This window comes from Puma concolor, chromosome A1, assembly GCF_028749965.1.
Source record: "Puma concolor isolate L17-30 chromosome A1, mPumCon1.1.hap2, whole genome shotgun sequence".
Lineage (NCBI taxonomy): Eukaryota > Metazoa > Chordata > Mammalia > Carnivora > Felidae > Puma > Puma concolor.
The window spans coordinates 213,937,204-213,962,211 of record NC_141667.1 but is presented as its reverse complement, the minus strand read 5'-3'; the positions used below and the strand labels follow the sequence as shown (position 1 = coordinate 213,962,211).

Here is a 25,008-nt window from a genome sequence, read left to right as displayed (position 1 = left end):
ACACAACTACTTTTTTTAAAACTTTTTTCAACACTTATTTATTTTTGAGAGAGAAAAACCGAGCATGAGCAGGGGAGGGGCAGAGAGCGAGGGAGACAGAATCTGAAGCAGGCTCCAGGCTCTGAGCTGAGCTGTCAGCACAGAGCCTGACCTGGGGCTCGAACTCACGAAGCATGAGGTCATGAACTGAGCCGAAGTCAGACACTTAACCAACTGAGCCATCCAGGCGCCCTCTAACACAACTACTTTTTATTCTGTTTGATAACACTAACATAGAGCATCTTTGAACTGATTTCCACTCTGTCATTTCTGCTGCTTCCTGCTCATGGTCTTGTAATTTGTTTCTTTTATCTAAGCTTCTTATTGTTTGGGGGAATTTAAATTGGAAATAATTGAAACCTAGGATGGAGGGGGACTTTCAAGAGGATTCCTGTTTGCCTCTGATAAGTGCATAGAAGCATTAACAGAAAAATGTTAAACTACATTCTCAGCTTGGGGTTTTGAGACCACCCAGGCAGGATGAATTTAGACTACAAAAACTCACATGAAAATCAGTTTATCAAGTCTCAGAAAAAAATTTTTCCCCTTGATTCACTGCCAAAGGTTTGAACAGAGAAGTCTTCTTCCAATCCGCAGGGTGGGAGAGTCGTGGGTTTTTCCCCCCTCCCAACTTCACTTTCATACTGTGGGAATGGTCCTTTGGGGTCTTCACTTTGGCCAGGCCCAAAAGCTCGGTGTGATGGTTAAATTTCTGTGCCAACTTTGCTAGGCCACAGCGTCAGACACTTTTAACATTTCACTTTCTTTCCCCAATCCCCCAGGAGAGGACTATTTTTTCCCCTAACACCTGCCATCTCTTCTTCCTGTCCAGTATCACGCTCTCCTACTTCTGTTGGAGACAGGCATCAGAGCAGAGAGGGAAAGGTCAAAGATAACGGACTTCTCAAAGGTGTTCAACCCGAATGACTAGAACAACGTATGGGAGAGTGTACCCAGGAGGAGATGCCTGCCTGCTGGGGCAAGACGAACTCAACTTGAAATGCTCACCTTGTAAAGACGGTCAACTTTGTAACTAAGGCTCAAAGCGGCACCCCATAACAGGAATGCAAAGAAAATACAACATTATACACATCAGTCAAACCGAAGAGTTCGGGTCAAGGTATCTCCAGCCAAGAGTGGCAAGATTCATCAACCACCGAACTTGAAAAGCCCAAAGGTGAATGTGGAGATTTTGAAAAGACGTTTGGGCAAACCGTTAGGAAATAAAAGAAGTCCCAGTTGTATGACATAAACGTGTGGGAGAAAAACGTGCCAGTGTAAATAGCTGTTGTCTCTATGTATTATGACAGGTGATTCTGTCACCTTTTGGCTTTTGGTTTTTCAATATGGTGACACAGTGTAATGTAATGAGCACAGGAGCCTGGCAGACCCGGGCATTACCTCTATGCCCACTGGGTAAGACACTTCACTTCTTTCAACCCAAGTTTTCTCACGTGAAAAACAGGAACAATAATGACAAGGTTGGTATCTGAATTCAATAACCCAAAGGGCCTGCCATAGACAGTAAGTAGAAATTGTAAGAACAGTATTGCATTGGGGTGGTTGCTCCTTCTCGCTTTCATTCTCTGTGTTAATTGTTATTTGAAACACTGCTTCTTCACTGTTTCCATAGCATTCAATACTCTTATGAAAGTAGTATATTCATGGGGCACCCAGGTGGCTCAGTCAGTAAAGCGTCAGCTCAGGTCACAGATCTCACGGTCTGTGGGTTCAAGCCCCGCGTCAGGCTCTATCCTGACAGCTCAGAGCCTAGAGCCTGCTTCGGATTCTGTGTCTCCCTCTGCCCCTCCCCCACTCACACTCTGTCCCTCTCTCTCTCTCTCTCTCTCTCTGTCTCTCTCAAAAATAAATAAATAAATAAACATTAAAAAGATTTTTAAAAAAGAAAGCTAAGCAGTTTTTCTCAGCACAGGTAAGTAAACTGTAAATTCTTTTGGTTTATTAGAAATTACCTTGATTTTATGTTCACTCCTGAGGAATAGTTTATAAGCACATGCCATTCTAGATCTGACTTTAACCAGCACTGGAAGATATCATTCTTTTATCTCTGGACTTCTGTCACAACAGCGAACCGCTGTGAGTCAAACTGCCGCTTTACAGGTAATCCACCTGTTCTCTCTGGTTGTTTTTGAGATGATCGCTTTGCAGTTGTTTCTATAAACGGCGTGGTGCGTGTGTGCACACACATACGCATTAAATGCAACGTATATACAGAATTGCATAGATCTATACCAACAATTTAACCACCATTCAAGGCAAGAAACAGAGGATTATTGAGACCACATTAGCCTCCTGTATATCATACGTCTGTCTGCCCCAGGAGTAATCACTAACCCAACTTTTATGGTAACCGTTTCCTGGCTTTTGACCCTTTCAGACCGACGTCTAACAGTAACTTACAACAGCTAATCCAAGCTTGGAAACATCTTATTTTCGCACAATTGCTGTATATAGCATAAACTGGTAATGTGGCGGTCTCTAGGAGGGCTGCTTGGTGGCCAGAGAGCAGTAAGGACTTGTTACCATATGTCCTTATGCCTTTTAGAATTGCATCATCATTTGCATGTATGGCCCTTTGAAAAAAGATAAATAACAATACAGAAATAAAAGGGGTGTCAAGGATACAGCACATGGAGGACAGCAAGACAAAAAAAAATTTTTTTAAGTATTATGTGTAAATTATTATGAGTAGTTGCCTGGGAGGAGAAATTGGATGGAATATCAAAACATCCTCTTGAACGCATTGAACAGCTTATATATAGATTATCGAGGAATCAATGGATCAAAATCTAACAAAAGTGAAGAACCCCAGCAGGTAAACTCAGCACTTAATACCACCTTTTTGTCGTAGGAATGTTTGCCAAACCTGAAGAAAAAACCGTGATACAGACTAGTGTTTTGGCCGCCTCATCAGCGTTAGAAAAGCAAAAGTCATTTCTCTCCACCCGTTCTAACAAAGGGATTCTCAAAAACCACCCCCTTTTAGCTGGAACCCTGAGGGGCTGCACCCTTCATACGTGGGCCCCACCCCAACGTGCAGCACAATTTCCAGCCACCTGACTTATTCAGAAAACTTTGAGGCTTGAATTTAAATTAAGGAGCTCCAAAACTAATTGTGTGCCCAGGCACCTGGCAGACGCAGAGGAAAGTACCCCCCCCACCCCCCGAGGAAAATACCACCATCCCAGGCCTTCCCTCTCTAGACAATACAGATAGGTTAAAAGTGGCAGAGTTGTGATTTTAAATCAAGCTCTTTTGACCCTAAAGCCTACATTCTTCAACTTTACTAAACTGCCATGGGAGAAATTAGGTATATATGGGAAAGCAGGTCGCCTAATCCAAAGTTAGGAGGTGTTGAGATTTCTTACAAAACTTGCAGAAGTGATCAGCCAGCACGACAGATGTGTCCAAGGACAAGCACATTCTTGTTCGTGGAAAGGGTCTAGTCCCTTTTTATACACATTCAACGTTTTATACACGTTGGGGAGAGCAAGCTGAAATCTGCTGCTAATTTCTACCTCACTGATCCTTACCTGGTCCTCTAGGGCCACAAGTGCCCATCTGTCTCCACTGACAGACCTTTGTATGTTTAAGGATGGTTTTGAGGTCATCCCTCCCTCCCCTGCCTCACCTTCTCCAGGCCAAGCGGCCTTTTGTCTTTCGGTGAAAACTCAATTAAATTGTTTTTATTTTTAGCTCCTTCAGCATTAGACAGTCACGAATGTGGATGGTTCAGTTTATCTATGTCCTTCGTAAAATGGTATCTGGGATTAAACCTAAAACTCTAGGCATGGTGTATAAAGCACAGGGTCAAGTAAGACTATCACTCACCATGCCACAAGTTTAAAACCAACTGCTACAGTAGAAAAAACCCGCATTACTGCAGTACAGACTATAAACACTTTCTTTAAGCATCTGAGTGAGAGCTATCTAAGATGCCTACATATTTTTCAAGATGTGTCACAACTCCTCAGGTTCTAGCCAAACTGGTCTTTGGTTCTTCAAATAAGCCACGAGCTTATTTGATAGAGAGGAAGCCTTCTCAAGGCGTGTTTGCTCTACTGAAAAAGCTCTCTACCTCCCTGAACCACCCTGACTCCCTTTGCCTGGTTGGTTCCCACTGGGCTCAACCCTAGCTTATGCCTCAGCATCACATTTTTAGGGAAGCCCAATTAGGCTCCTCTGTTTTAGGTTCCCATCACCCTTGCAACAGTAAATATTTTTAGAATTACTCATTTAATGACTCTTCTTCACTGAACAATAAACTTCATAGAGGCAGGGACTAATATTAGAGCATTTTTCCCCTGCAAACATATTCCACTCCCAAAAGGGCACTGGCAATGACATACTTTCTCTCCCTGCAGCCTTTTAGGACTCTGATATAAGCCTTAAAGTTCTCTCACCTCCCACTACCCTGTACTTACTTACACAGAACTAATTGGGGAGCCTGGGTGGCTCAGTCGGTTAAGCGTCCAACTTCAGCTCAGGTCATGATCTCACGGTTTGTGAGTTCGAGTCCCACATAGGGATCTGTGCTGACAGCTCAGAGCCTGAAGCCTGCCTCGGATTCTGTGTCTCCCTCTCTCTGTTCCTCCCCCACTCGTACTCTGTCTCTCTTTCTCTCAAAAATAAATCAAGATTTAAAAAATTTAAAAACTAATATTCACCTCCTGCCTTACTAGAGCACTTAGCCATTTGGGTCTACTGGGGCATTACTGGATCAGACTCATTCAACATACTGACTCTATCTCCCCAGCTCTGTATCCATTGCAGACTCTGCCATTTAACCAGGGAACACTTCTGGAAGCCACAGCTTCTTAGGGTTCAAGGCAGTGAAGAGGTCAGCTGGCTTGCCCAAACTTAGGCAACTTAAGTTTGCCCAACATTTGCCACAATGCTTCTGAGGTGATTCGAAGACATATAGGTTGGAAAAGCTATTGTAACATTTTAGTCTCCCCAGAATCCACATGCCCCACAACTACCCATATTGTTATAAACAGAAAAAGAGATGAGGTTGATTTCATACCTAAGGAATTCTGGCAGCTTCTTCCTTTTTTTTTTTTTTTTTAAAGCCTTGCTCTGACTCTTCAGAAGTCTACATCATGGTCAGCCCTTATGGGATCTCTAAGCACCAATTCCTGTGTTCATAGGATTTATGTAACAGGGAGAAAACTAAGTTAATATCAAGAAAGTCATAAAAAAAATTATTTGGAGGAAACCATTTGAGCCCAAAATATTCAATTTGTAGAAGTATGAAAATAGAACCTCCCCACATTTAGAGGAAAATGTCAAGTCATGGTTCAGTCACAAGGACGACCAAGGGGGGAAAAAACAGGTTCAGAAGTTCCTTGTCCTAGTTTATTGCAATTGTTTGAATACCATCCTTGGAAATGGAATTGTTACTGTGTAATGCTTCACAATGCTCTTAGACACCCCTGGTTTGTATATTCCAACACAATCTTCACCCAAGGCGGTATAAAACAGCTCTACATCCAATGGCCTGTGGTACATCATGTGCTGACCCTCTAGACAAACACTGACCTACCTATTTAACAAGTCTTTGGCAACACATTCGCAAAATGTCAAGAAGCCACAATTGTTCATTCCTTTGTCCATATAAAATGCCTTGTTAAAATACAGATACTAGGTATCTGGTATTCTAATAGCCAGTTGCATAATTCTATTGAAAAAAAGAAATGGACATCTGACACAATCTGCTTTCGGTAAACCTGTGATCTCTCCCCTTCTTTCTTGTCTACATAAAAAAACAAAGCAAAACTGTGCTTTTAAACAACTAGGATTTGTCTTTTGCTCAGGAGCAATAAACTCAAGTTTATAATTTCTAGAACCTTTCTCTCCTCTTTGAGCAATCCTGGAGAATGGAAGAGTTGCTAGAGTATTGTCCAGTGTTGCTAAGCATGTTATCTCCCCTGCTTTAAGTCAGAGGTTGCATCACAAACACTGATAGGGTCCCAATGGGCAACAGAAACGCGCCCAGAGCAGCAGGTCATGCTGGAGGCAAAAAACCCTGCTAAGCCCAGACTAAAGTGGCCATCATTCGGCTCCTGACAAACTGTCACCACAAAGTCCAATGGGTGTTTCCAGAGCTTCAGAGCTTTCCAGAGCTAAATTTCAAGAGAAGCTGAAATACAAAACATATCCAAATGTGACATCTCCTTATTTTTAAGTGTTAATAATTAGCTCTCACATTGGGCCAAACCATTTCAATGGGCAGATATCGTACACAGGATCGTTTAAACCCTCACTCTAAGCTAACAAGTCTATTTAGGTGTCTGTTTAAAGTGTGTGTGTGTGGGGGGGGGGGGGTACCAAAAAGTCAAATTTGGAGCTCTGATTCTCTCTTGAAAAAACGTTTATTTTTATCTCTTTCCAATCTTACCAATATTACCCTCCTTGCCCTAGAGCACAAAAGTAAAAGGAGGTGATTACAAGCCTACCAAGGAAGGAAAAAAGAATGTAACCACCACTCCCAAGGAGTAAGCTTCACACATTCTTTGCTCCTGCTGTAAACACAATGCTGCGAAAAGCTCTTAGAGTTTCACTCTTACCCTTTTTGCACAATAGCATTCCTCCTTGGATATGTGACCTCTTTCCACCTTTCACAATTTGAAAAATCTGCACTCACTCTTCAGGTCCCATCCCTCACCCTCCTCCCTGTCCCAGCCAAGACAGACTGCAAATGAGCCCAATGTGCAAAACTGAGCCCTTTCTCCTTTTTGGAATTACAGGCTAAGGAATCTTGCTTACTTTTTCTCAGCATTTTCCGAATTGTTTTTTTGGTGACCGGGATCCACTCATGCCCAAGTCATCTGCTATCGTCACCTCCTAGCATTTTGCAACATTCATACAAAGCTAGAAAATCACTCCCTAATTTCTGGTCTTTATACACCTAAGTCAAATTCCATTAGCAACAAACAGTTAGCATCTAACTTTTAAGCGCCTGATGCTACATGGCATGACAAATATGCTCTCTATATCCTACAGAAGGAGTGCTGGATCCAGGTCAGAAGAATTCCCTACCACGCAAGCATAATACTCTACGGGGCACTCAAATACAGAACAGACTGGGCCAACAGCCTTTGAAGTCACTTATGTCAGCATCAGAGGCACCTGAATATGTAGCTAGAATCTAGTGTCCGACTAAAAATACCTAGCCTCTCTCGTTCTTGGAAACCATGTTAGAAGCATAAGGATCGTGCAATGAGTCTTCTATTGTGGAAGTTCCACTTGTATGCCTTTGTTTGGTTCAGAACAGAGAAGTTAACAAGATATTACAGAATGGAAACGAAGGCCAGGCATCTCTTAAGTTTATTGGAGAATTCTTAGTTGGGAGAGGAAAGATCACAGACAAATAATTCATAAAAGATAAAAAGAACAATTAATTGCAAATTATTACAAAAGTAATTTCTGAAATGTTTATTTTGAGCCACTGCAAAAACAAAATTATAGTGCATCCTGAAGTTCATATTTTGATAAATGAACATATTAAATGACTGAAAAGCCAAAAAAAGTCACCGTTATACAAGATCTTAATGTAGTAATTCTGCACAAATAAACAGCTACGATTACTCAAAGCTGCTTTTACTATATATATATTAAACAAGAATGTGAATTACTTCAAACACTGCACAAGTAACCAAAGTTAGCAAATTCAGCAATATTAAAACCTGATATTAAATAGTATTCAAACATTACAGCAAAAACAAAACAATGAACTTCTAGAACTACAATCCTACCCATGTGAAAGGAATGTACAGGGATGGAAAAAACAATAATAAATAAATAAAGTGACAAGAGTGACCAACACTGCATCTGCGTCTTCAGAGCAGGAATCCAGTAAGTGAGTAAATGTGTGCAGGGTCTTTTGCTAATAATGGAAACAAAAATGCATTTCACTTTTCGCTTTAGTATAATCACGTAATTCCCACTGATGCTCTAACTGTCTTGTGCTGGTGACAGGTGGGCAGGGTTTTCAGTGGAAAGCATTTTCCCTACACCCTGAGTGTGGATGCATTAATATATTTTTTTAAAACTGTGGAAAGTTTCTTTTGAGAAATATAAAATTTAAAGCAATATACTGATGGGAAAGTGATAGTTATTTGTGAAAGAATACTACTAGCTAAATAATTAACTAAGAAGACATCTGACTCTGGACTCTGATGATGAGTCAGGGTTAAGGTCTGCGACTGGGAAATGTGCACTGATGTCAAAGCCATGTGAGTAAATGATCTTTCGCTTTATACATGGTACATTTAATAAGTAATTAAATTCTCCTGCCAGCAACATAAACCCTTATTTAAGCAAAATGGAAGTATTATGAATTGAATTAATTCACGTCAAATATCTGAAAGGGTAAGTGGAACATTTTTCAAAGTATAAAGATGTTATCACGTATATTCACCGAGTGAATACTCTCAGAGGTTTTATTACTTCATTAAATTCTATCAACCATCCCAATAGATATTTTAATTTTCTTCTGTGATTTACAAATGAATCATTCATTTTGTATAAATCAGGAAGTATTTTCAAAATCAACATTAATAACATCCAAAATATAAATGTAGTTTAAACGTGGCTTGGGAAAAGACTATCAAAGAATTGCTACATTTCGGTCTAAAATAATGTTCTAAAAAAAAAAAAAAAACCTATCAGAAGGCCTCGTCCACTTTCTTCCCACAGATCCTTCAAGGGTTCTGAAATTGATAAACAGAATTCAACTCAACACACATCACAGCTTAACAGTTCTGAATAAGACATGGTAATTTCATAAGAGCCAAAATGCACAGAATGGCAAGATCACAATGTTATATAATACAAATAGGTCAAGGAGATCTGTAATAAAATAAGACGGGTAGTCCTCAACAAACAGAGCTGTTCTGAAGACTGGGCAACCAAACAGACGGAACATGTCTTTGGAATAATCACAAAGTGCCTTTAAAGAATGTGAGTTTAGACTGCACTTGATTAAAAGATACTTCTCTCCCTACAAGGAGCTTTAACTCACGCTTCTTTTCACATCTGCCAATACTTAATATTATTCTCTATGCCCCTGCGTGAAACTGATACAGGGGTAGAGTTCCACTAGGATTCTTACCATGCATGCTAACTAACACCTAAAGACTGGTCTGTCCTTATGTCGTGGCTAAATCAGGGAACTCTGAATCCAGCAAAGCTCCAGGTAAATGCAGAGAAAACAGAGACAGGAGGAAAATCTTCAAAATGATTTCTACCATAATAGAAATAAACATAAACACTTTCAAGCACAGAAAGTTTTAACGAAACTAATATATTTTCACTTTAGCTGAAAAGAAAGTCAGAACACAATTTGGCTGTTAATCACACCCATACATATATCCAAGTTACTAAACACAACTTGATAGTTATATACTTGTAAAAATTCAATCCAAGCTTAATAAGTAGTAAATCCGTGTTATCATCAACAACCCAGGTGCCAGCATGTATAAACCCAGTCCAGTGCTGCTAAATCTCAAGTTCTGAGAAGCAAAAGACAGAAACAATTCTGGTTATATACATTTCCTGCATTTCTCCACCTTAAAAAATACTTGAAGAAACTTTAGGCAAATTTATTTTTAAGGCTCACTCCATTTCTGTATCTTAAGTTGAGAAAAACCAAAGCTTACAATGTAATCTCAAAATATTTAAGTGGCTTTTGGTATTTTTCTTAAAAAGCAAATTTTACTCTCTCATTACAAAATACATTTCTCTACCATAATTATTAATTCAAATTAATGTAAGTGCCCTTATTCCTTGCCCCTTGGTGGGTGCTATGTCTTCTACACTTTGTGCAGCTTCCAGAACAGTCAGTGCTCAGGGAAAAAGAAAATGCAATGGCAGGAAAAAAGAAAATGTAATGGAGTAAAACCAAAGCCCCCAACAAAAGGTGATTTACTCTAGATTATAAACTCCACTAATGGAAGAACCAAAAACTCACACGCGCATACCCTCACGTACAATACCAAGACACAAGCGCTATTCGAGTCAACTTGCAGTTTCTAAAGACAAGGAAGTAAAAAAACACAGAGCCCAGAAAAATCATGTCAGTCAACTTTACAAAACAGTGCAGATACTATTTTATCGGGGAGAGGGAGCCTGGGCATCCCTTCTTTTTCTAGAAAAAGCTCATCCTTGCTAAGAAGAGAGTTGTTTGTTTTTCAAAAATCCAACAATGAAACTCATTATTGGGCTTCTCTAAATGCATTTCCATATTAACATTAATTTTTAAAATTTTAACATGTTTTGCACCTTTATTTTCATTTATAGGATAAATTAGGGACGCAAAATAGTTAAAAAAAACCAAGAAATAAAAATTCTTACTGCACAATCATTATAGACATTTTATTTTAAAGCACCTTTTAAATGTCAACAGTGGGTTTCTAACCAAGAAAACAGTAAAATAAAAAAGGGCACAAACCCACTAGGCAAGTCAAAAGTATTCCTCTACATACACACACACACACACACACACACACACACACACACACACACACACACTTTCATGCCAGATGGATTGGCAACATTAGCAAATAATGTCATTTAATGAAAGGCTGGGGAAACTATCATTTACGGTATTTAGAGAAACCTAAAATACTAACGTTTCTAAGAAATTAAATAGTTTGGGGGGATTCAAAAAGCTACCAATAGCTGAGCTATGAAAAATAAAAATGACTTTTAAAAATAAGAAAAAAATTCTATTGGGGGAAGAAAAACCATTAGCCTCAAAGCTATTTTGTCAGATTAGTTCTTAACAGGATAGCATTTGTCTGCAACGTCCTTGGCCGCCTGGGTGCGGTTCATAGCAGCACTAACTTGGATGCAAAAAGAATGCTGTCAGTCAGTGTCCCTGAAAACGTCATGGTCAGACCTTCCGTCAAATCAGTGTTCTTAGGATCTTAACACACTATGCACGGGTCTAGAAGAATAAATGAAGATCATATTTGACAGAGATTACAAAAGTATGAACTATATATATACAACGTGGGATGACGGAATGCGCTTTTAAAAAGCTCTATCTACTTCCCTCCCAGTTCACGGTAAGTGTTAACAGTTTACCCTATGCATCCTTATCTGTTATTTCCTCTCCCCAAACAATAAAATGGACCGGCTGCGAGTTTGTTCTATGCGTTTTCCAAGAGCCAGTCAAACAGTGACTTGCACCTCTCCTCCCCAGGCGTCTTCTCCCGCATGTCATAGTACCGCAGCACAGCCTGCAGGAGGTCCCCCACCTTCCATCCCTTTCCTTGTAGTCGTTTTGAAAGCTAGGAAGAAAGAAAAGCATGTCCAACATTAACCAAAGACAATTTTCTAACAATCAAGTTTTCATTTTTATTTTTAATATCAGATAACTGTAAGAATCCTGCTGCCTGTGGTTAAAATATTATTCCCCAGTTTTATAATGAAGTCTCTTCTCCACTAAATCACCACCCCTCTTGCTTCCTGCCTTTGACAAACACATCTCCTTCACAGAATGACACTTTGGGATTGTTGGGAGACAGAACTCCACAAACCTCACCCACCAGATAGTCTGTGTGGGAGTCTAGTCTCCATTTCTACACCAAATTCTTGACCTAACTAAATACATCTGCCACACCCTCAATCAGGAACATAAAATAATAAAGATAATGTCAATCTTAATAGAAGGATGTGGATTTTTCCTTTCACAACATGCAGTGTGGCTTTTTTCTGGAATACACACTCTGGCCTCAATGGAAACATGGCTTTCTAAGTTAAGAAATGTTAGTGTTTCGACAAAAACCAACCAAAGTAAATAAATATTGTGGTGATCATTTCACAATATATACAAATATCAAATCATTATGGTGTATACCTGAAACTAATATAATGTTATATTTCAATTACACCTCAATTTTTTTAAAAAGTAAATACAGGTTTAAATAAACTCTATTGTCACCAGAATCAGAACACATCTTCACTCATTTTTTTTTTCTCTTTAGTCCTGTAAAAACTAATTTTGTAATATAAATATGCTTAACCTTTTTAAAAAGTATCCTTTCAGAGATATAATTCACAGAGCATACACTTCATCCACTTAAAGTTTACTAGTCAATGGTTTTTAGTATACTCCCCCCGTTGAATGCAACTCTTACCACAATCGATGTTAAAACATGTTTCATTCACTACACCAAAAGGAAAGCTCTACTTATTAGTAAACACGCCCCATTTGTCACAAACCACTCAACTCTAGGCAATCACTAATCTACTCCAGTCTCTATAAATTTGCCCATTTTGGCCATTTCATGTAAATGTAACCATAAAACATATGCTCTCCGGCGACCAGTTTCTTTCACTTAACATGACTTCAAGGTCCCTCCATGGTGCAGCATACATGTACTTCCTTCCTCTTTACTGACAGATAATATTCCACTGCATATATTACCACATTTTATTTATCCATTCCAGGATGTTTCCACTTTGGGCCTATTATGAATAATGTTGCCGTGGACATGTGTTTTCACTCCCCTTGGGTATATACCTAGGAGTGGAATTGCTGGGTTATAGGATAATGCTAGGTTTAACTTTTTGAGGAACTTCTAGAAAGTTTTCCTAGGTTACTTGGGGAAGAGGTCCCTTGCCCCAAGCACTAACATGCTCACGCTCAGTTCTACTGAAGGCCTTCCTTAGCTCTCAGTTTATCCATGACTAAATGACTTGAAAATGTTTGCCTCTCTACAGTCAGTTCTAACACTTTTCCTACCCATTCCTTCTCCCTGACAATTCATTCCTTGAGCATCTCTTTCTGTCTTATTTTCTCCTTCTGCTCACAAACAGAAACCTAAACTAGAAAACTCCAAAAAGTCCAAGTAAAAACAAATTACAAAATGCCCAAAAAAATTATTTTTACCAAATGCCTTTTTCACATACTTCTTTCAACAATATCTTTGTAAATCCTAAACCAGGAATCAAGAGTAACTGGATTGTTCCTTTTTTGTTATTACAGATCAATATATACTGGTTACTCATTTGACTATTCTATACCTATAAGAAGATTAAACTAAAATTCTGGTAAGGAAAATTCTGGGCCAAAAACCTTAACACTATAAACCAAAACTCTTGACTAACAAGGTGCCTGGCAAACAGTTAAGTAAGTTCTCAATAAAGACATCCTATTAATGCATCGAATCTGACTGTTCTATTATTAGAGCCCTATTAAGTCCTCAAAGTGGTTCATGATCCCTTATGAGATGTTTAAACCTTTACTGGCTTTTGAGTATGCTAGTGTCTCCCACTAGAGAGGCTAGATTAACAGAGTAGGAGACATACTAATTACAAGGCACAATTATGAATCAATTTAAAACAAAGAATAACTCAGTTTTTGCATATGAACACATGTTTATTAACGGCACCTAACTTGGAGTACTTAGGATGTGCCAGACACTAGATTAAGCATCTTTTTACATCCTCACAAAAGCTCTGTGAGGTAAACTCCATAGTCATTTTCACAGTGCAGTTAAGGACACGGAGACTGGGGAGCCTGCCTGTGGTTATGGCACAGCAGACATCTGGACCCAACTATGAGACTCTACCACCTAAATGTTTACGCCCTCTGCTATCAAGGGGCATCTTACTAGACCAACCACGTGACACAGAGCAGCATGTACAGCGAAACGTATCCTCACAAACACTCTGTACGGCAGGTCCTTACTTGTATAAACTCCTTCTTCGCAGAGTCATGAAGACAAAGTTCTGCCACTTCAGCCTCCGAAGCGACGAGCCACTGAAGGATAATCCTTAGCTGGGGGTCTACTGTGCACGGCTCCATGTCGATATTTGTAATGAGCAGAATCTTTCGGTCTTGCTCCAAACCTAATATTGACATTTAAGCAATATAAAGTAAAACTCATCAATTCGATTCTCAACACCTCTGGTTTCCCAGGACAGGTACTTTCCATTTCTTAAGATTCCAGCCAATGCTGGAAAAAAATCCGTCCTTTCTTACTCCTATGTTGACATCAACTAAAACATTTATTTGAAAGGGTAAAACAATTCTACAACAAAGGAGTAACACTGATCGTCTACTGAGAGCACAGATGTAAAACTCTACTTTGAGGCACTGAATTCAGATCCTTTATAAATGCCATAATTTGTGTCAAAATACAATACACAGGTAAAGAAAGAGAAACCAAACTATAAAGCTATAATAACCACCAAAATAGAAGTGAAACACAAAAATACAATCTCAAATAAATAAACCTATTAAATGGACTTTAAGAAAGCTGCTTGAACTGAGAGAAGGAAGCAGCAAGCCCTTGTATCACACGTATTACATCATAAGTAACGTTCTAAGCTCTTCTGCTATACAAACTCCTGGAATCCTCACACCCACCCTATGAGGTGGGAACTACGTGAGAGATGTGAGGCGAAGAGAGATCCAGAGTATGACAGTGGGGAGGTGGCTGAACCTGGATGTGAACACAGGAAGTCTGGCTCCATGCTCTGTGTAATCACTTCATTCTTTAGGCAGAATGGGGGAAAAAATGTCATATGCAGCCACTTAATATCCCAAGTGCCAGACTGCGGAATTTTCTGGCACACTCCTTGATAAATAAAATACTGCTCTCAAGTTTCTTTTAATGAAAAGTACGTTTTCAACATAAGGAAGGATGAATCGCTGTTGATGATAAAACTAATGACCTGTGGACCCATACCAAGTGTTTACCCACTCCTGCTTAACGATGGCTGAGCAAAAAGCCGAGCTGAGACAAGGGCCCTCCCACACAAGAGATGCACGGTGGGCACGCTGGAAGACATCACGCCAGTTTGTACCAGCAATGGAAATTTGGTGGTGGATGGCCCTGATTCTTCTTGAGAGCACTGGAGGGCATTCTAGACTACCACTGATCATTTTTAGGATGTGTTGGTTCCTAATTTTTCCATTTAAAAAAACGGATCCGTGTCACGCTTTAAGATAAACGTACTGCCTTTTTCCTCCTCTCCCCCCAATGACTCTCAATCAAAAACGGGTCTAGTGCACTATGATACCAGGCGTGGCCTCAGGGCCATTCAGTGAATCCTGCAGAGGTCATGGGGTCGGAAGCTAAGTCACCTCAAGACTTCTCTGTATTACTGGCTTTCTCAGCTCAGAGCTCCTGGCTCTTTGGAGAGGTTACTAAACTCCAGCGAAAAGGGAAGGAGCTGACCTACTGCAACTATAAACAACAATGAAAAGTAGGATTTCCATAATTTTGAATCTTTCTATAAATTCGTTTCAATCCATCTCCTAATTTACCAATTCCTAATTTAACAAAATTGAAAGTTGGCCACAATTTTCTACATGATGAGAAGACTGGGATCTCAAAGGTGAGTGATGGCATGGCATATATCCACATGTAATTCTTCTGATTTCTATCTACTCATAAAAGAAACCCTAAAGAGCTTGCTAGTGCCAAAAGTAAACTTTGAAAATGAATTTCATTATTTATATTCACCTGTATCTTCTTTTCTCTTATTCATTCCTCAGTAAAGTCAGTTAAGTAATGACTAGTTCATTAGAGAAAATACCACACGCATTTACACCATGTACTGTCTTTGGAATAACTTTGTTCACAGGCATGACTTGGGAAAAAGGATACAACTTTTCTAGACAAAGTCAACACTCTTTAAGTCAACAAAAATAAAGCAAATTATTACCCAGCCTATCTGTGACTCTAAAAGTATTGTCCTACTCCTACTTCATATCTGATGACAAAAACTTACTTCTAGAAGCCCGATATGAAGAATGTCTATTTAGCAGAAGCATTGGCACTAAAAAATAATCACCTCAGTTTGGAGGATTTTATCTCAAAAACCAGTACATGACCTCCCTAAATAAGGAAGGCATAATTGGTGACAAAACTGATTGGAAACTCAGGTGTTATGAAAGTACATTTCAAGAAATTCATTTGGGAAATTTTCTCAGTTTGTCTACTTGCAAAGAAAGGATGAAAAAAATCACTAGTTCAAAAACAGTATCTCAAACAGTATGAATATTTTTAGGTGTCACTAGAGATTGTTGGTATTTTCATAATTAAAAAAAATAAAGATTTTTGGAAAATAAATCAATAGCCATCTAATCACAATGAAAATTCAGCTTTGGCACGGAAAGTTTCTATGTTTGCTCAGATATTCTAATATATTTGAATTAAGCATTATAAATGATGGTCCAGAACTCTGTGACCAATGGTGTCCAGTATTTACATATTTAGAACTATATTCATCAAAGAAAGAATTGAGTATTTTCTTCAAATATGTATATGTGTGAGTTGAGGAATAGAATTGAGAGAGGGAAGAATTTATTTTAAAATATCTTTTAATTTTTATTTATTGATTTATGAAAGATCAACATTAAAACACTAATTCTAGAAGCTACTAGTTTGGGAGGAAAAAACTAGGGCATATGCCATAATTATAATAAATTATATCTTATAATGTAAGGGTTTTGTGTTTTTAAAAAGATAATTATACAGAGAGATTATCATAAATTTCCCTCTCCAATAATTAAATAATTCTTTTAAAGCATGTCAGCCTTTACACCAATGGGCAGGCACTTCATTAGTTTAGCAATCAAATAGTACAAATTGTTTAACAAAGGACCTGACATTGGATACATTAGTACAAGAATATCCTGATTTGTAATGTAAATACCCCGATTTATAATAAAACTGGAGACTGACAAAAATGGACAGGTTAAAGACTCTTCTAGAACCTTATACAAAAAACACGCAAACACTTTGAAAAACAAATTGTCAGTTACCTTCTACATCATCCTCATGATCTTCATCTTTATCATCTGGCCCATCACTTTTCAAATAAAAAGAGCAGAAGCAGTTAAAAAAATGGCTTTAGTTAATAATAGTATTAAAACTAATTCTTAAAACGTGGTAAAGAATGAATGTTACAATGATATGTGACACTTAAAAAGGGAAGAAATGCCAATAAAAAAGGAAGCTTTGCTTCTCACACCATTTCATGTTAAAATCTGAATTGTAAATGATGCCTAGATAGGTCATCGATAACTAAGAGGTTTTACCTTACCGTGATACAGAACACCAAGTAATCTCATGATAAAACTTATTTTAAAATAACTTAAAGCTGAAATATTCTACTAATTTGGTTTTAGGTAACACAGCATTTGAATTATCACAGAATGCCATGAATAATTATTAATGCTTCTGCTGATCCCATGTACATATTTTTAACAGGGTAAAAAACACCTTTTTCCTACACTTTTCTTATATATGAAATAAAATTACATACAAAAACAAAATAAAACAATGAACCCAAACCCCAGAAATCCTGTAGGAAGCAAGCTCTTTTTAATGAAATAATAATTGGTAGAATGAAAAAGAACAAGCAGAGCAACACATGCATAGACGTAACACATTTTGCAATTAGATGTCAGTCATGTCTTAGCATAATTGAATTTTTTCATTAGATGTAAATTATCAAGCAGAATCATGTCCAAATATAGGAGAAAAGCAGATTGAAACATACTGGCACTGTAACCCACATTCTTTTAAGAATATGACATCATGCATTAGTGTGAAAGACTCATCAGTTTTTAAGTTTCTGGACTGGACCAACCTGTCTGTTGTTGGAAAGGATAAATTGTCCTCATACAAATCTCCTTCTAAACCAAGACTGCTCCAGCTACTGCTGTTACCATTACTGCCAGAAGAAGAAAAGAACAGAGCTGAACCAGAAAATGAATAGTAAAGAAGACCTTGGCTTTCCTTGGAACAGCTTCTGTCAGTGTAACTGGGAGGTTCGGAAGCTGCCCCGGCGGAGTGGGGCATCCTTGGAGGGAGAGACCATCACTGCTACTGGAAAAGGTACTTGACAGCTTCGGACATTGAAAGTTTTCTTACTTGCCCTCAACAGATCAGGAAAATTATTCTAAACCTGTATTTATTTTACACATGAACATAACAGAAAGACTTTTAGGACAGCAAATGGATGCACAAAGTAAGAAGCTTCATGATTTAATTAACGTCTATGACAAATCTTGGGATATAATTTGTAAAAAGCCAATACCCTTCAGTTTGGGTAAAATTTTAAAAAGACCGTAGGTTAACATCCTCCCAGCTCTTTAGACAGCGCAAACACTGATGGGCTGGGGAGGTGGGGATGAAATGACAGGCACAAAAACATAGCCCCGAACAGACCTTTTGTACCTACTTGGAGAAAAGATGTTTTCTGATTTTAAAATACTCTTATGTCAATGACCTTCATTTCATACATTGTGTATAATTCAGTAGGTGGCAAATATTATACACCTTCTTCAGAATATTGAATAACCAAGGCTCAATTAAGCAATGCACCTGTCTGGTGGGCCAGTCACCAGTGCCACACAGAGAACTTCTTGAACTACCTAACTAGAAGAAGAAAGCAACTAGATTCTCAAACTGCGGCAAAGCAATAAAACACAAAAAGCAACTGTGTTCAGAAACAAAATTAAATTAAAAATTTCAGATTAAAACCTAAACATGCAATTTAAAATTCTAAATCATTAAAATAATTAGTAAGCACATTAGTTCGCAGTGATAAGCAGCTTATATTTCCCCACATTATGCTAGGCAAGTATAAAAATTAATATTTATACAAACCAAAATTTTGGTTCTAAAAAGTGAATTAACACAAAATCATCCTCTGTGTATCAGTAGATGTTGACAAGGTTACCAACAAAGGGACAATTATTTAAACGTTATAAAGAGTTTCCAAGCAATTTCAACAATTTGCATATCCATCTTTACTCTGGCACTATCACACTGTCACACACTATAATGTCTTCGAAAATAAAAGCTAAAACTGAGCAGTGCCTTTTCAACCTACGTTCAAAAAAGTATAGCTCTATCACAAAACCATTAAAACAACCAGAGTTATGCCTATGTAGCCTGCTGTCAAACAAATCGAGAATGGAAAAACATGGAGATACCGAAGGGACAGACGGCTGTGGGCCAAAGAGAAAGAAAAAATTGATATCTCAAACACTGCATTTACATCTACCAATAGAACGATTTTTCTAAACAAAGAAAAATACTACAAAATTAAAATTCTTCCTCATTCCCTGACAACAATGACCCCTCCTTTTAATTAATAATAAAAACCCATCACCTAGATTTTAAGTGAACATGAAAAGAAATAACAGCTGAAGAATGTAAAGACCAAAAATTCAAACTCCCTCTATTTAACCTCATTCCCTCACCTCTGCTGCCCCTCAAAATGGATCAGATTTAAAGTTAGTTATTTATAAAATGCCATTTCTAAATAGGGTGACCATAGAATTTTTCATCTAACCAGGACACTTTTGGAAATGAAAGAAGTCACCATTAATAACTATACCAGAACAGCAGGAGCAAACCAGGACTGTCCTGAGCAATGATCATCTGACATTAATCCAACACAAAACAACTTAATTTCTTCACTTAACAGTCTTCATATTTCATTCTTGAGCACTGTCCTGTTTCCATCATTTTCTTTTATATCTTTTCCTATTTCCTATCTATTCCTATTTGTGTATTTTCCTTTTACATCTTTTCATATTTCCAATGTCTAGAACAGGCATACCTCCAACCAGTGGGAGTCTAGGGCTAAAATTCTTTATTGTGGTTTTCAGCCATATGAAGATGACTATCGACTTTGACATATCTCATAAAGATTATCTCAAAACTTCTGCAAGCCCGGCCCCACCTCTTACCTAATCCACTATATAACTACTAAGATTCACAGACTGCTTGAAGTACTTGAAGAGATGCATGTACCAGGTCTCTTCCTGATCAAATAACTATACATTCCTCATAAACACTTGTGTACTTTGAAATTATTGGTTTTTTTTAACTGTTGCCCTCTACTAAACTTCCTATTTAGAGTGAAAGCACGTAGAGTGTCCAAACTGGAGTCTTTTATCTCCTATCTGATCTCTGTACCAGAAAACAGCACATGTCATCAAAGACAAAACATGTGAAGTCATGTATTTTAAGCGTGGTCTCTGAAGCACCTGCATTAAAATCATCTGAGGTGCTTACCAAGCATGCAGATTCTTGGGACCTCCAATGACCTAATGAATCTTAATCTCTGGGAGGTGAGGCCCTGGAACCTGTATATTCAACATGCACTCTACCAACCCTGGACAGGCCCTAGTTTTTCTTTGTGCTTGAACCTTAATAACCACACAGAATAAGAGTTCTTATTAAAACTGTGCTCAGGGGCACCTGGGTGGCTCAGTCGGTTGGGCAGCCGACTTCGGCTCAGGTCATGATCTCGCGGTCCGTGAGTTCGAGCCCTGCGTCGGGCTCTGTGCTGACAGCTCAGAGCCTGGAGCCTGTTTCAGATTCTGTGTCTCCCTCTCTCTGACCCTCCCCCGTTCATGCTCTGTCTCTCTCTGTCTCAAAAATAAATAAACGTTAAAAAAAAAAGAAAAAAAAAACTGTGCTCAATTAAAACTACAGGTGTGTTTCTGACAAAACGCTATCAAGCCAAGTTTTTCCCATCCCAAATTCAAACAGTTAATTTTCTGAGCCAAATGTATTTACCCATGTTAAACATAATCATTTTAGTCTCAGCCTGATTTGGTCTTTTTGAAACTTGGTTCTGTTAAAGAGATTTTTTTTTAATTTTCGTTTTAAGTCATTCACACATAATGAGCACAGTAGTCCCTTCTTATCTGTGGAGGGACTGCATTCCAAGACCCCCAGTGGGTGCCTGAAACCACAGATAGTACTGAACCCCATATATACTATGGTTTTTTTCTTTACATATATACCTACGATGAAGCTTAATTTATAAATTAGGCACAGTAAGAGACTGACAACAAAATCTAACAATAAACTAGAATAATTATAACAATATATGGTAATAAAAGTTATGTGAATGTGGTGCCTGTCTCTCAAGACATCTTATTGTATGTACTCACTATTCTTGTGATGAGGTGAAAAGATAAATTGCCTACGTGTTGAGATGAAGTGCAGCCAGTGATGCAGGCACAGTAACATAGTAACATAATGTTAGGCTACAATGACCTTCTGACAACATGTCAGAAGGAGGGCCATCTTCTTCTGGACCTTGACTGACTGCGGGTAACTGAAACCACGGAAAAGAAAAACCACAGATAAGGAAGTGGGGAAGGACTCCTTACTCTCCAGCACTAATAAAATGCAAAAGAGGACAGAACCAAAGACAGAGCCATCAAATCGGACAATATCCTGCAGGGTTCTTCTACTGGCGACAGGCCCCTTAATGCCACGGGCGACTAACCCTGGTTCTCTCATTTTAACCCCAGGATTTCCAAAGCAACAACATCAACCCTCATGGAAATTCTAGAAACCCGTATTTCTCCAAGATGAGAGAAGAATTTTAGTGTTAACTTCCTATACCAGGTTAGAGTCATGGAAAAGGCCACATGATGTTTGTGATATTACCCCTACGTCCCACTACCACTTTTAAAGACTGCCTTTTGGGAACTCGATTTTAAGATGTATTGGTGGTTTACACAGCATTTTAAGAAACTATGACAGAACAGATGTTCTATAAAAATATTAATACTGGTTAATCCAAGCATCAAACAAAATGCTCTGAGATGATGTGTTCTAACAGGTGAAAAGCCATTTCTTTTCCTTCCTCCCCTCCTTCCATGGTCTTCTCGCCTCCCCCTCCTGCTCAGTCACTTCCAAGGGTTCTGTTCAACTGAAGCCTCACAGGGTCCCTTCCACAGCCTGAAACTAAGAACCCTTTCCTCTCCCTACACTCAGCTGTGGAGGGCATTTATTATTTCCAATTATCAATTAATGTGGGTCAGAATTTTTTTTTTTATGGCATTTTATAGTTTAGTCAGGAGTGCCTTTATAGAGTTAAGAATATAAGAAAAAAATGTACTGCAATTAATAAAATATTCAAAGGACTGTTATTATGAACAAAATTAACTAAGAAAAGTTATATATGAGGTTAAGTGCTTTCTGCTGTACAAAACCATATTTTTATGATGAGTTTATGTATTATTTCCAGTCAGTCACATATAAATGCTCTAGGTCATTTTGTTCCTCAATAGAGGCTAAGTGAGAACTCCTTCTCCAGGAAGATATTACTTTAACTAATAACAAGAAAATTACAGGGCCATTTTGATACCTTTTACAGATAACTGTCCTTTACCCCAGACTAGAAAGAAAAAGAAAAGTACCCTTTTTAAAGTAAGAAATACATTTTTTCCATCAAAAGTTCACAAAAGTCTGGGAAAATCCTCAGGGTATAAATCCAAATGTATGCAGTATTGTTCATACCAACTACTGGCACACCCAAAGAAAATTAGCTTGGCTTGTAACTGTATCTAATAAATGTGCAAAACCATTAGAACCGTACTATGGATAATAAAATACGTTTTGAAAACAATGGCAGAATTTTCAAATTCATAATTCTCAAACCCCCCGGTGTAAAGCTACTTCTGAGGTCTGAGGATCACACGTACAACTTCAGTTACCTTTCACTTAGGTGATGAAAACTGCTGCTCTCATCCTGGTGTTCATCTTCAAAACTTAAATTGGACCAGCTGCCAGTGCTGTCATCACCAATACTGAGGTTCAGCTGCTGGCTGCCCAGAGACTCAGTTGACTGAAAGTCTTCTATTTCTTTTGGACTAGAAGGAAGGAAGGGAGAGAGGGAGGGGAAAAAGAAAACCAATCCGAAAGCATCAGATTCTGAATTCTAAGGCTATCAATTTGACGATAAAGAGGACAAAAACAAGACACAATATTCAGAGCCACACCAGTGGCCCATCCAACACTTTGTGTCTGCTAATGAAGAGACTTTGAAGGAGAGCATACTAATTTCAAAGTGAACTGAGCTCTATCTGTTATGGATCCACCCCAAGTGCTACATTTATCTAAATTGTCTTTAAAGCAGTTCATATTTTAACTGGGACCTCTATAGAGGAGCACAAGTTCCTAAGTTTACCACCTACTTTTAAGGCTGTACTTTTATTTGTACTGACAGGAAGCTCTTTCTGGCTTTAAGAACAAAAAAGCAGTTTGAGGAATTCAACTACTGTCAATCAAGCCTACAGTCAAACCAGCCAGATCTCTTTAAAATTTTGAGCACGGATCATAACCCTTCTCATTATTTTTTTCAATGATGAAGAGACATTTACATTTTTATTCCATCTTCACAAGAAAGGCCATTCACTATTCAATTACTCTAACTGCCCACTCTGTATTTTGTTCTCAACTTAACAGTTTAAAAATTCTATTTTTAAAGATGATGAGGAAAAACGTTAGTCTTTTGATCAAAACCTTCTGGTGGCCTCTCACCGATCAGAGTCCAGATCCTTATACTTGCTGGTATGGTTCCCTCTCGTCATTCCCTCCATCTTGTTTCACCTCTTACTCTCCCCAGCTCACCAACGTCAGCCATGCAGCCTCTGTGCTATTTCCCCAACATGCACAATCCTACCCCTTTGTCTGGTACCCTCTGGTACCAATTCCCACATGACTTCTTCTCTCTTCACCCTGGGCTCTTTGCTCAAATGTTACTCAGTGTTGCTTCCCTAGCTACTGCCCACCATCCCCACCTGCTGCCACTGACCACCACCATCCATCGTCACCCCACCCCACCCCACCTCTACCCACCTCTCTTCTTTTAGTTTTCCTCCAAAGCCCTTATCACTCTGTGACAAATTTCGTATTTTACTTCTTTGTCTTATTCCATTGGAACATAAGCTCCAGAGAACACGTATCTTTGACCGTCTTACTTATTTCTGTATTCCCAGTGCCTGGGATAGATCCTGAACTGCCCACCCCCTTGGGGGCTATCCTCATTTTATATTTAAGATACAGCAACCAGAATTATAGTGGACAGGCACATTACAGTTTTGAGCCATAATGGAGCACTCCTTTGTTCTTTTTTTTTTAACACTTCTCTGGAATGTGCCACAATCTAATGGTTTTTTGGCTGAAATGACCCACTAGATGAGGTCCAGAGAAGAGTTTTAATGACTGCTGAGTTATTCTGGCTCATAAATAACAGCTCAGAATACAGTTTAGATGTTTGCTCTTCTAAAAATGCACTACCATATAATTCCCCATTTAATACTCACATACCACCCTTCTGTACATTATAGCTCTGTGAAATATTTATGGTGATTTTCATGAATCAAACATTTGCAAGAAAGGGGACACTAGTGAAAGAATCCAAACGATACCTTTAAAAATAATCCATCTGAATGAATCCCCCTTAAAGCTTCAAAGGCAAACCATTTTAACATCAGAAACAGAAACTGGGAAACAGCACACTATACACACTAGAGTCAACTTTTAACGATCAGCACTTACAGAACCCTAGCCCAGTTATTAAGAAAAGAAGAGAAAAGGGAAAAGAAATACAAAGCAATATTCCACTGGCCTTGACAAAACGTTGGAATAGACAGCACCAGCTTATATGAACAAGTCCAAGGGCTGACTTACTCACCCAAGGGAGTAGGAAGGGAAAGTGAAAATACTGAGCTGTCAATAGCATTTGCCAGGCCCTCGAGGGATGTCTTAGAGACTCCAATCTAGAGGTGATTGGATCCAATCTAGAGGTGATCCCACAGGCCTGGGGAGGGGCACAGGGAGACACACTTAAAATAGTCTGAGGCTAATTTTATTTGAGGAAGGTTGCTACAGGGGTAGAAAAGCCTAGTTTACTACAGCTTATTTATCCATGTATTTATTAACCACTTCTTATATGTCTATCATCATATTAAGAACTGATAGGTAATCACGAACAAAGAAAGTGCAGGTCTAGGACAAAAGTTTGCAAATTTTTACCGTAAAGGGCCAAAGAGCAAACACTTAGGCACTGTTGGCCACAGATCTCTATTCCAACTACTCAATTCTGCAACTAAAGCATAGAATCAGCCACAGACAATACATAAATGAATGAGCACAG

The 25,008-nt window shown here is 38.6% G+C and overlaps 1 protein-coding gene across 5 annotated transcripts in view; it reads right to left on the bottom strand.

Annotated features, from left to right (window-relative positions):
- Positions 1–7,371: 7,371 nt before the first annotated feature.
- AKAP11 (A-kinase anchoring protein 11) overlaps positions 7,372–25,008 on the bottom strand; it is a 50,779-nt gene continuing 33,142 nt past the window's right edge. For 4 of the 5 annotated variants that reach the window (XM_086711479.1, XM_086711472.1, XM_086711470.1 and 1 more), the window contains 5 exons: positions 22,565–22,720; positions 17,680–17,763; positions 16,850–16,896; positions 13,763–13,923; positions 7,372–11,357 (listed from right to left, as the gene is read on the bottom strand). In XM_086711479.1, coding sequence (XP_086567605.1) covers positions 11,217–11,357; positions 13,763–13,923; positions 16,850–16,896; positions 17,680–17,763; positions 22,565–22,720 — 589 coding nt within the window. In that variant the 3' untranslated portion in view covers positions 7,372–11,216. The remainder of the gene's footprint in view (positions 11,358–13,762; positions 13,924–16,849; positions 16,897–17,679; positions 17,764–22,564; positions 22,721–25,008) is intronic. The other variant, XM_086711485.1, reaches the window with a different exon arrangement.